Source organism: Girardinichthys multiradiatus, chromosome Y (assembly GCF_021462225.1).
Source record: "Girardinichthys multiradiatus isolate DD_20200921_A chromosome Y, DD_fGirMul_XY1, whole genome shotgun sequence".
Lineage (NCBI taxonomy): Eukaryota > Metazoa > Chordata > Actinopteri > Cyprinodontiformes > Goodeidae > Girardinichthys > Girardinichthys multiradiatus.
Window position 1 is genome coordinate 20,475,895 of NC_061818.1, and position 12,252 is coordinate 20,488,146.

A 12,252-nucleotide genomic window follows, 5' to 3' on the forward strand; every position below is an offset into this window, starting at 1 on the left:
AAGTTATGAACAGGACCGGCGACAAAGGGCAGCCCTGCCGGAGTCCAACATGCACTGGGAACAGGTCTGACTTAGTGCCGGCAATGCGAACCAAACTCCTGCTCCGCTCGTACAGAGACCGGATGGTGCAACATTAATATGCTCCCAGCCAAGCGGACGTAAACACAGGTATGCTGCATGTCAACAACAATAAAAACATCTTAATTTTTTTGATGCGTTGGAAAGATCTTTCTACAATGACATGGAATGGAGTGTTTTTTTTTAATAAACTTTATTTTATAAGTTAACATTCTTAATAAACAGTCCAATTTCTTTGTTTTGGATTTTATTGTGTTTTGCTTTTTGTGGTGTTATTAGGCACATTTAAACGTCTTTATTGTACAAAATTACAAAAACACATGGCTAATATCACAGAAGTAAGTTTTCTCTAAATACGTTGCATACTTGTGTTTACCAGCAGATACAATAATTTGTGTTGCGTTCACACAAGTGGAAGAACAAGTTAAAAAAAGAAAAACATGTATTATTAAAAATTGTTATTGCAAATTTCTGATATGCAGCCAATACAAAAATATAAAACAATACTTTTTACTAGAGCTTTATAAATGTGATAAAGATCATTAACAACCATTAGTTACAGTCTAGTGTTTCATGATATTGGCGTCCTTTCACTAAATAAAAAGTCTCCGCAGCAACTCCGAGAAGTCCAAAAGTCAGGCCAAGTCCACAGAAAACAGCTGGAGCGTTAGTCATGTCATCTATTTCAACCTCGGAAAAAGAATACGACAACAGTTTAAAAACTGTTAAAACACACACTGAAATCACTCCAGACCCGCATCAGTTGAACATATCCAACTAATAAATACAGAGCCTTTTTGTTCTCACCCGAAAACCTGGTCTTCAGCTCCTCCATTGCTCCATGTTCCACGCTGCAGCTGTAGATGTCTCCCTGAAAAAACATGAAACGTCCCATCAGAGTTGGATAGCGTTTCGATGAAAGGATGTTACACTTTCACTTCTTTGTCATTCTTGGTCCAGGTGATGTTAATCATAGGGGGCCGAATGTTTTTGATGAAACAAATGAGGGTGTTCTCTTCCTCCTCAGTCACTTCATCTCTGGGGTAAATAGCCACCACTGGTGGGTCTGAGAATGAAATTACAACATTCTTGTTATAATTGGTTTGTAATTCTGCAGAGAGGACATTTATTAAATTGTAATATTGTGACAAATAAGGGAAGGAAGTAAAATTTAAAATTACCTTTGGTCCTTGTAGCTGTCTGGTCTGGTATCCATTTTTCTATAGCACTTTTACACAAGGACTAGTGTATTATGGCATATTTGTAAGCATATTCAGCAAGTAGTGTTATTGATATTTTGCTGTCCCACACAAGAAGTCCATCTCTAAAGTCTGCATAGTAGATTTCAAGACTTCCAGAGACAAGTATAGCTGAGTCTCACCTGAGTCAAAGCATCCAAATGTGTGAAGAAGTCTGTAACTTCCTGGAGAGAGAAAATGGTTTAGCAACTACAAAAGCTTACCTAAAAGTATTTATTTCCAACACACTCTATTAACATATGTGTTAGTTTAGATACAGTTCCAACCCCTGCAGTAAGACTTACTTTGTGCACAAATGCAACATGATGTATAAATGATTCACTCTGCACTTATTTAGATGTCCTGTCATTGCTCCTTTGTTCTCTGTTGTCAGCTTTCAGCATGAATGAGACTTTACAAGGCTGCCTGAGCTAGATAAAACCTTCGTCATTTCTTTGCATATCTCAAAATTGTTGTGAAACATTGTAGCAGACAAGACGAAAAAAACAGTGAAACCAATTATCACAGTTCATACTTAAATATTGTGTTGTATTTTTGGTGGCCTTTCACAGAAAACATGTCACAACTACTCCAAAAGTGACATTTCTCAATGATATCTACATTGGAAAAAAAAAAAAAAAGCTGTTTTAAAAATCACACATAGACGTCTTATATCAGGTGCACATGCATGATTATGACTTTGTTGATCAGTATTTTTAAGGAGGTCTGCCCTGTTGAAATTAAGACATTTAGTTTGGTTTGCTCCTGAATATTGAAGTGAGAATGAACACCTTGGTTAGAAACTGTCTGAGGCCTTCAGAAAACGGATTGTAGCAGCTTGTGATTCTGGTAATGTCATAATTTGAGGGTGTTTGGGTTTTTGTTTGGGTTCTAGTTATTCGTATTTCCAGTTTGTGCTTTAGTTTCTTATTAGTTTCCTAGTTCATGTTCTGTACTTTATGTTTTCCCGATTAGTTTGTAACCTTGAATTTGTTTTGCTCCAGCCACATTTTGTTCTCTCTTGTCTGTTTGCAATTAGCTTCATTCGGTCTGCTTGTACCTTGTTAATGAGCTTTGTTTTTGACCTGTATTATGCTCCATTTATACACCTTCATTCTGTTCATTCCTCGCAGAAATATTATGGATCACATCACCTTGTTTTCATTCAGTTCATGCCGTTCATGCCTGTCTTGCCTGCCTGTCCATGCCGGTTTTTTGCCACCACCTGCTGAAGTGAGTTTTATTTATTAAATCTGTTTACTCACCACCTATGCTTCTTGCTCCTGGGGTCCTCCGCTACACCGCACCTGACAAATAAGGTGTTTATAGATGTGTGCAAATACTTTTTCACTGTATGGGAAATGGTCTTCAAGTGGGAAACATACTTAACAACTGCCAACATGCTCAGGTCTGGCTGTTCAAGCACATTCTGTCAAGATCTGCCTGTATTTTCTGCACTACCATGTTCTTCATTTGCTTTATTTCACTTCATTCAAGTTTATTAGATTCATTCTGTTGTTTAAGTGTTTGGCACTTCCCTGGATTTCTAGGTTAGATGTTTTAGTTTGTATTTTCTTCCCTGTTTATGTTCTTTTGGTAGTTTCATTGTTTAGTTATTTCTGTTCACTTAGATGTTTTTCTATTACCTCCATAGACTCCCTGCTCATCTATATTAATTAGCCACTTTCCCTCAGTTGCCTTCAGTCCCTCTCTTCCACCAGCTGCTTCTGAGTCCCTTCAAAAGACACTAAAAGATGTCTACATATACAGCAAAATGTACTTATCTTTGAGGTCAAAAAAGATAAAACAGAAGTGAGGACTGGGCTTTCATGAAGGTTGCTTCACAGGTACAGTTTTTCCCATTTGCATGTTTATTATCCCACATGAAGCAAAGTATACAATATACTGCTGCTCTGATTTGCAAGCCATCAATTATTGATATGATAGGAAGGAAGCAGTAAAATTCATTCATGTCCAGCTGCACTGAAATTAAAATATGAAAATATAAGATATTTCCATTGTCCTCTGGATTTCAAGTCCTTGCTTTAAACACCTATGTAAAATACAAATACACAGAGTTGCCAAAGTTAGAACATCACAGGTCGTTTCTGTCCACTATAATTGTTTTTGTTTGAGTTGCTGTAAGGTCCTCCATGGGAATCATCGCTCCTCCCATTTAAACAAAGACAGAAACATGTCTTTATTTAAAACGTAAATGTACAGTATTGGTATAACTTTAATGTACATCAACAAACGTCCTTACTTTGGCAGATAGCATTGTATGAAGCATACTTTTTCTTGTACTAGATAAATCCAGAGCTCAGGATAAGCAAACCAAGCATCAGTCCGTACAGACCAACAGCAATCTGAAGTTGTTTTTCCACAGCAAAGGAGTTGTCTGAAACAGTGACAAGGGTCAATGTAACCCTTTTTTCTGCCATGTGTGTAATTCATACCAGAGTGATAAACTTACCCCAGACAACAATTTGTGGTTCAGAGAGCCCTGAATGTTGTAGTCTAGGTGATTTGTTTTGGATAACAGTGAAGGCATGGCTGGGTGTCTGACTGATTTTAACCTGATGGTGGGTTTTACTGTAAAACGTTCCTAGTAAAAGATGCTAATATCTGATTATTTTTCCACAATGTGTCCAGTCTTTTACATACATGGTCATATTTAATGCTTAATGCATCATATCACAAACAAATTAATTATGTTTCTTTTCAAACAACTTTCAAAATAACAAGTATTAATATATTTAGGATTGAATCATGGATTATTAATACTAATTCCAGTCAAACTGAACAATAAATTCATATGAAAAATAGAAACTATCTCACCGAGGGTTTTGATGATGTGGTTCTGGTCATCGCACAGACTTTTCTTTTCATATGCTCTAAGCATACCATAAGGACCCTGTTCCAAATATATGATTCCAACACTGAATAAACTGTGAATCCAATTCATGTGCCTCTTGTACTGTTGTACTCCATCACATCATACTTATTACAAGCAATTTCAAGTATGTATTCAACATGTTCAAAGAAAACCTTGACCTGATGGCTAAACAGAAGACTGACCAAGCTTACCTGGACTATTTAGTAAAAAACAATGTAAAAACAAAACTTCTGAGCTTCATGTTTCGTCAAAATATAGGGGAAAATGAGGAAACTTCTATGGTGTGCAGCATGTATGTATTGACAGCTAAGAAGTACAGGTATCTCACAAACGTACAAAAAGTACATGTCTCACATTTTTGTGAATATTTTCTTTTATCTTTACATTGGACAACACAGAAGATGTGAGACTTTAATACAATATATAGTAGTCAGTGTATGGCTTGGATAACAGTGGACATTTGCTGCCCCTTACAATAATTCAACACAAAGCCATCAATGTCTACTGGAAACAAAAGTAAAAACGTCCAAATTGTGACCAAAGTCTCAATATTTGATGTGGCCATCATTATTTTACAGAGCATTGAAATTTACTTCCCAGATGGTCAGTTGTTACTTTATAATGACAATATGAAAAATGAAACTAGATGGTGATGTCACAGTAAAGTGTCCATCATAATGCAGCGGGATACAATGAATTTCACCCCATCGATTGCCACAATTAATTTACTCTTCACAACAGCAGAACATTAAAAGCATCCCACAAATTCAAAGACGTCAAAGGACTTCTACATAACCTCCTTCATTTTCTGATCTTTAAACACACGCAACAACAGAGTTTCAGAACATCAGCAGGCATCACAAGGAAACAGTGGAAATCAATAATATTATTTTAATTATTTGGCAGTTAAGTGGTCAGCACTATTGTCTGGGAAAGGTATGGTTTTAAATTTAATGAAAGCAGAACTGACTGCCTGTCTGTATTTTAGCTGCATGACCTACAGGGTTAACAGAGCAGAGCACAGCTGAGGGATGACCTACAGGAGACAACTATACCACCAGTTTTCCATGCTAATGCTGTCCTGTGGATAACTGGATAGATGGAACAACACAGCTGCAAGAACATGTGCAGCATGTTAACTCACAGAAAGGGACTGGTGTTTTTGTTTTTGACCAGCTTTAAGCTAACCCCCTAAAATCCAAATAGATACATAGGTGGTGCTGGCAGCTAAGCCACCGCCATTCAAGTGACAAAGCAGTGAATCTGCTGGAAAGCCTGAGTCTCTGGCCACTTTATAAGGTTCACCTTAATAGTAAGGGATTGGACTCGCTTTTATCTTCAGAACTGCCATAATTCTTAATGACATCAATTAACTAGAGAATTTGGTCCATATTGACAGGATGGCAACAGTTGCAGCCACGCTTTAATGCTGTTAATGTCAAATTCTGACCTTACCAGATGAAATCAAGATGCATTAGAACAGATGACAATTTTCTGATCTGTTTTTGTCCAATTTTGGTGAGCTTGTGTGACATGTAGCTTCAGTTTCCTGTTCTTATCTGACAGGAGTGATACCCATTTTTTTCAACATGTTCTGCTTTCATGGTATTCTACTCATCTTGTAACGAGGGGTTATTTAAGCTAGGGTTGCCTTATTATTATGTATTATCTGCCCATTCTTCTCTGATCTCTGACATTAACAAAGCATTTACTTCTACACAACAGTGGCTCATAATATATATTGTCTCCTTATCTGAACTCCTACATTGGGGGAAGGTTTTGGTTCATTGATCTCATTCAGATAAGACAAAACCAATTCCTTTTGCTATATACTATAATATTACATATTACGTGTGAAATGACAAATAAAGTACGTGTTAAAGCTTTAGTTACAAAAACAAAAAAAACGGATAAATAAAAAACATTTTAATCTGTTTGCTAGTGTAAGTTTCTGAAGTAAGGCCAAAGCAAAAAATACAAGGCTCATATAATTAGAGCATTAAAGGTGAAACACAATTTTCCCCCAACAATTAAAGATAAATGTTTTTTTCTGCACCACCAATCGTCTTCAAAAACTCAGAATACAGCCAAAAGAAGAATCATTGGAAGAAATGCTTTTAATAACAAAATCATATGACATTGAGGTGGTTTACAGGCTTTGGTAACACAAACTAGTTAATTACTGTTCTTTTACATTACGAGCAGAGAACTGGCTGTCACACCATCCCTGATTTAGCACTGGTTTGGTACAGAGTTTTAGGTGAAATGGTTTTGATTATTTCCAGCTTTTTAACATGTGACCACTTACCTTCCCTTTTTACCAACTTCTCAAAGTTACTTATCACTATAACTTGTTTCACTTGCTAATCATCTTTCTAAGTACAAAAAAACAGTCATTCAGTGTAACAATATTTTTTTTTTAGATAGTGGGTGTTGTCCCCATTCATGTTTTGGTTTGTCTGTTTAGATTGGGTGTCATTGGGTGAGAGACACCTGTGATGGACAGGTCGTCAGTCCATGACAGGTCAACACAAAGACCAACAAGATAAGCAATCATGTACACACACAATCATACCTAAGGGCAATTTAGAGAGACAAATAAACCTAACAGTCATGTTTCTGGACTGTGGGAGGAAGTCAGAGTATGCAGAGAGAGAACCCACACATGCAAAGGGAGAATCAACAAACTCCATGCAGAAAGACCCCAGGCCAGGATTCAAACAAAGGTAGCACTGTTGCTGCAAGGCAACAATGCTACCAACTGTCCAACACCATAAATCATGCAGAAAAAGACAAAAAAAACCGCCAAGTACAAATACAAACTTTCAAAAACAGTAATATATGTAAAACTTGTGCATTTCCCCTTAGATTTAAAATCCCGTATATCAACCCGACCACCAAAGCCTAGACATAGTTAGAGGTGTCATATGTAGAACATCATGGAGGACTTTGTCTTTTTTCAATTAATTTTTGTTTGAGCTACTAAAAGGCTCAAAATTCGGGAATGACGTCCACAGGAATCACTGCTCGTCCTGGTCAAAGAAAGGATAATTGTAATAATACGGTAGTTGAAGTACCGTAATATTGTTTTTAAAAGTTTAGGTTTCTTCAATGTCTTCACCTTGGCAGATAGAGTTGTATAAAGCTGACTTTTTCCTGTAGTAGATAAATCCAGAGGTCAGGATAACCAAACCAAGCATCAGAGCACACAGTCCAACAACAATCTGAGTTTTTTCTTCCTCAGTAAAAGAGTCATCTGAAACAGCGAAAAAATAAAGGTTTGTAAACCTTTAAGTTTTAAATTACATCTATGCTATTTATTTGCATGACAGTAACAAACTCACTCCAAACAATGACCCTTGGCTCGAACAGGGTGAAATGTTTAACCATGCAGCTGATGTTGTCTCCTGAAGTCGGGGTGTACTCCAGGTGAGAGTGAAACTGGTAGTATAATTTTCCATCAGGGATAACATCTGTATAACTGACCCCTTCAGTCACGTCTTGGTCATTTCGCAGCCAGGTTAGTTGGATTTGCTTTGGGTAAAAGTTATAGGCACTGCATACAAGCATGGCTGGATGTCGACCATAAGGGTGTTTGACTGATTTTAACCTAATGGTGGGTGTTGTGGACATGTTTCCTAGAAAGAAAATGGGTTATTTATAATTTTCTTTCCAGATTAGGTCTTAACCTTTACATTTTTATATTGTTCAATATGTTGCAGAATATCACAGACAAGTAAATGTCAACCATAACATAAATATTTTCAGAAATTAACACAAAACACAATTTAAATTAGTTTATTAAGCTTACATTCAAATTTGCTTTAAAATACAGATTGTTCGTTTGTGTAATGTCAGCAAATAAACATGCATAAAATGACAGTCTCAGTTCCATATTGTTAATTTGTACGTACGACCATTTTTACTAACTATTTGTTAAAGTATTTTTGTAATTACTTGTTGTAAATTGTCCTGTGCATCATGTCTTTGTCATGCTTTTACACCAACCTGCAATGGGACTGCAGATGAAAATTAGCCTTTATGACTAAATCTGGCATATTTACATTTGAACCTCTGCTCATGTTAATTCATATGAATTGTTCCATTTTAAATAAATAAATAAAGTAAAACTAAAAATTCAAGCTAAACTAAAAGCTAACATCATATTGTTAAAAAGAAATGCTCTTACCTATGGTTTGGATAACTTGTATGTTGTCGTTGCACAAAAGTTTCTTTTGCATTGCTCTTTTAAGTGCATCCAAAGGGTCAGTGTTCCAGTAATGTGAATTCTCAACGGAATAATAAGTGAATCCAATCCAGTTTCCTCTTGTACTGTTGTACTCCATCATATTATTCTTGTTAAAACTAGATCTAATTATGTATTCAACATGGTTAAAGTTTGGACCATTGAATGAACAACATGCTTTGACCTGGTAAAAATCTTGTTCTGAGAAAACTGTTGAAAAAAAAATAGAAATCAGTGAATTTTAAATTCATTGTTCCCCCAAAGCTGTAGATGAAACCTAAATAAAAACGTAAATTAATCCAACTCACCTGGATATTCGAGATGTATAAACAAAGTTATTAGAAAACTATAACTGTTCATGTTTCCTCAGCAGTTAGGCAGGTAATGTGCAGACCTTTACTGGTTTTTCAGAGTATATTTTCTTCACACAAATGAGGAAATAAATCCAGTTCTGCCACATACCAAAAAAAGGAAACAATGCTTTAGTTAGTATTGCCTGAGTTTTCATTTACTTTAATTCCTTTTCCATTTTAAATCATGTTCCCTTTATAGAGTCTTTAGAAGTAAACTAGTGAGTCTGCTCACTCTACTAAAATCCTGCATCACTTCTTAATTATTGTTGGAATTTTATTATGTCGACCTTTCACACTGGTAAGGTCTTCTGGTTCAAGTCTACTCTGCATCCCCAGAATCAGAACCAAACCTGGAGAAGCAGCATTCAGATCTTATGCTCCTCTAATCTGGAGCAAACTTCCAGAAAACTACAAATATTCTTAAAATCTGTCTTCTTTTAAATCAAGCTTAACCCCCATTTTTATTTAGAGTTGCTTTTGACTGTTCTATTTAAAGTATTAACTAAAATTCATGGTTTATCCAAGATGGCGCCGCTTTATGTCAGCCTTGGAGCTTTGCTCTCTCGCTTACTGCGGTTTTTGTGGTGCTCTCTGTGACCATTCAGTGGTTTCTTTCAGCAGAGAGGAACTTCTAAACATCAGACAGACCTCTCTTGGCATTTTCTCACCATCATTGATTGACACCAGCTTCACTGATATCCTGGCCAGTGTTGCTGTGGATTTCTGTGGGCTATACCGCCAGAGACAGCAAGCTCATGAAGCTTCGACAACGGAACTACGCTCATCCTTGCCTTCAATCCTGGCCAATGAGCTTTCCCTGGCCTACAAGATGAACGAGCTGCTTCTCCTCACCTGTAAAAACTTGGACCTCGGCACATGTGCAGAGGTCCAAGTTTGGGTAAAAGTTTACTGAAACATAGCTTAGGTTCCTCTGTTTATAGTTTGGACTTAAACTTCCTCTTTCACATCTGAGTTCCCTTACATCTGTTCCTCTTTAGGAATTTCCTTAGCTGCTATATTGTTGTTCCATGTTTTCACTTGACTTTGTGGACTTCCTACCACCCTCCCACAATCTGTGACAACTACACACACACAGATGAAGTAGGCAACATATTAGAAAGAACAGTGCATACATTTTTTAGATCTGAGATATAAATATAATCATTGGGAAAAGTTATATATAATTTCATTCCTTAACAAAATAAATACTTTTGATAAATGGAAGTGACAACAAATTTCTTCTCATGCCAAATAAAATCTTTACATCATGCTGTTGGTTAAGGTTTAAATGATGAATTGGCTTTATATCAAAGTGCTAAAAAGATAAGCCATAAAAAGTGGAATAAATATGGAAGATAAATATAATAAATTTCTTTAAAAAAGATAAAATACTATGTTGTCATTTAAAAATGTATCAGATTTAAAAGTAGTTCATACCTGATCAGAACACCTAGTTTAAGCAGAATAAAACAGGTCATTGTCATTTTACCTTGTCCCTTGAATGTTACATAAGTTTGCTTAAGGTGTACATGGGTGCAGCATGGCAGGTTCAATCTTGTTCGGGTTTGTATCATATTGGATGAAGAATTTTATTTTGCCCAATCAAATGGGAGTGGGCGGGATTTGGGTCAACTTATTTCTTTTAAGTTTAAGAAACTTAAAACATGCAGTTTTACATCTGGCAAAAGTGCTGCCCTGTTGTGATTGGCTAAAACCTGAAGACAAGTTGGGCTTATCTGGTCGCCATTTTTTATTCTCACAGAGCAATTTCAGGCTTTTGCACTTTTCATGCTTCTTGGACAATACATTTTCATCTGCCTGCATTTTACTGTTTTCCCAAGTTTGGACTAATTCCATGCATCCACCATTTTTATTGCTTGCTGCAATTTTGTAGTCCATGCTCAAGTATGCCAAAGCTGCAAGTATCTAGAAGTATTTGCTGAAAGACCATCTGATTAAGGGGTCAGTTCCTTCTGTCTATGGAAACGACAGACACAGCAATGCAGTAAGCTGCAAATAAAATGACACTAAACTTTAATTTAGACATGAATTTATTGTGTGCTGATATGACCTCCTGGCCATTGTTTTGATAGCAGTAGCATCGTGCCTTCTGCTCATGTTAGTGCTGTGTGCTGCTTTTAGCTCCTGAGGACATAACCATACAGCCTTCGCATTGTATTACATTACATTAACAGTTTAGTATTGTTTTTGCTGTTTTTTTTCTTGTGTCTGCCCTGCTAGATAATTGTATCTCTGTTATCAAACTACAAAAACGGCCGAATGGGTTAAAGGGGAATCTCTTTCACATGGAGGGGAGAGGGCCGTGAAGTGCCTCAATAGCATTTAAAGAGACCTACCCCAGAACAGGGGTAAAAGAGGAGCCTGTGGAGCTGCAATAACAAGGAATTCAGACAATAGCATTGCAATTCCACTTTAAATAGACCCCAGATGAATGATTCAAGTGTGAAAAAGAAGGATTTACAGATGACTTACAGAATACAACTACACCACCACTTTTCCCTGCTAATGTTTGTGGATAATTGTCAGCTGCAAGAACCTGTGCAGCGTGTGAACTCACAGAAACCGACTGCTGTGTGTTTGTTTTTGACCAGCTTTAAGGCAAGCCCCTAAAATCCAAATAGATACATAGGTGGTGCTGGCAGCTAAACATCCACCGTTCAAATGACAAAGCATTGGGTCTGCTGGAAAATCTGAGTCTCTGGCCACTTTGTAAGATTCACCTTGGTAGCTTGAATTGGTGGCATGCTGGGTTGGCATGCTGAGTGGCAAGTGTGTGATCCCTGGTTCAAGTCCAGCAACTTCTAGTTGTTTACACTTAACATCCCTACTGAAAATCAAACAAACCACCAGCCCATCTCATAAATGTTTTAGCACAAGCCACACTTTTTGTAAATACTAAATACTACATGCCGCATTCTATGTACATATGTTCTCTTTTTCTATAAGTGTTTTAAAATTCTATCTGTGCACTACATGTGTATTTTTTGTGCCAGGTCTCAGCAAATTTTCATTATGGTGACATAATGACCATAAAGACTCTTGAATCTTGATAGTAATGAATTGGACTCAATTTTGCCTTCAGAACTGCCCTAATTCTTCATGACATCGTTTACCAATTGTATTTGACAGGACAGAACCAGTTGCAGCAGATTTGTTGGCTGCACATCCATGATGCAAATCTCTTGTTCCACCATATCCCAAACATGTACCAGGCTATAATGTTGTTTATGTCATATTCTGACTTACCAGATGAAATCATGATGTATTAGAACAGGTGACAATTTTCTGATCTGTTTTTGTCCAATTTTGGTGACCGTGTGTGATGTGTGGCTTCAGTTTCCTGTTCTGATCTGACTGGAGTGACACCCATTTTTTTCAACACGTTCTGCTTTCATGGTATTCTAAACATCTTTTAACGAG

At 36.8% G+C, this 12,252-nt stretch overlaps 2 protein-coding genes across 2 annotated transcripts in view; both read right to left on the bottom strand.

Moving 5' to 3' along the window:
- Positions 1-12,252, bottom strand: part of LOC124864216 (cytoplasmic phosphatidylinositol transfer protein 1-like) — a 90,788-nt gene that overhangs the window by 46,685 nt on the left and 31,851 nt on the right. The gene's annotated exons all lie outside the window — the stretch shown is intronic.
- Positions 6,950-8,824, bottom strand: LOC124864215 (HLA class II histocompatibility antigen, DQ beta 1 chain-like). Its single transcript, XM_047358901.1, has 4 exons — positions 8,767-8,824; positions 8,402-8,668; positions 7,557-7,850; positions 6,950-7,474 (listed from the first exon to the last, which is right to left on the bottom strand). Exons 1-4 carry the CDS (start codon positions 8,816-8,818, stop codon positions 7,311-7,313), a joined length of 777 nt encoding a protein of 258 aa, XP_047214857.1. The 5' UTR covers positions 8,819-8,824; the 3' UTR covers positions 6,950-7,310.

Coding starts and splice junctions, on each gene's coding strand:
- LOC124864215 (XM_047358901.1), bottom strand. CDS start 8,818: ATGAACAGTTATAGTTTTCTAATAACTTTGTTTATACATCTCGAATAT. Junction 8,669..8,766: donor TATACATCTCGAATATCCAG/GTGAGTTGGATT, acceptor TTTTTTCAACAG/TTTTCTCAGAACAAGATTTT. Junction 7,475..7,556: donor GCCAAGGGTCATTGTTTGGA/GTGAGTTTGTTA, acceptor ATTTTTTCGCTG/TTTCAGATGACTCTTTTACT.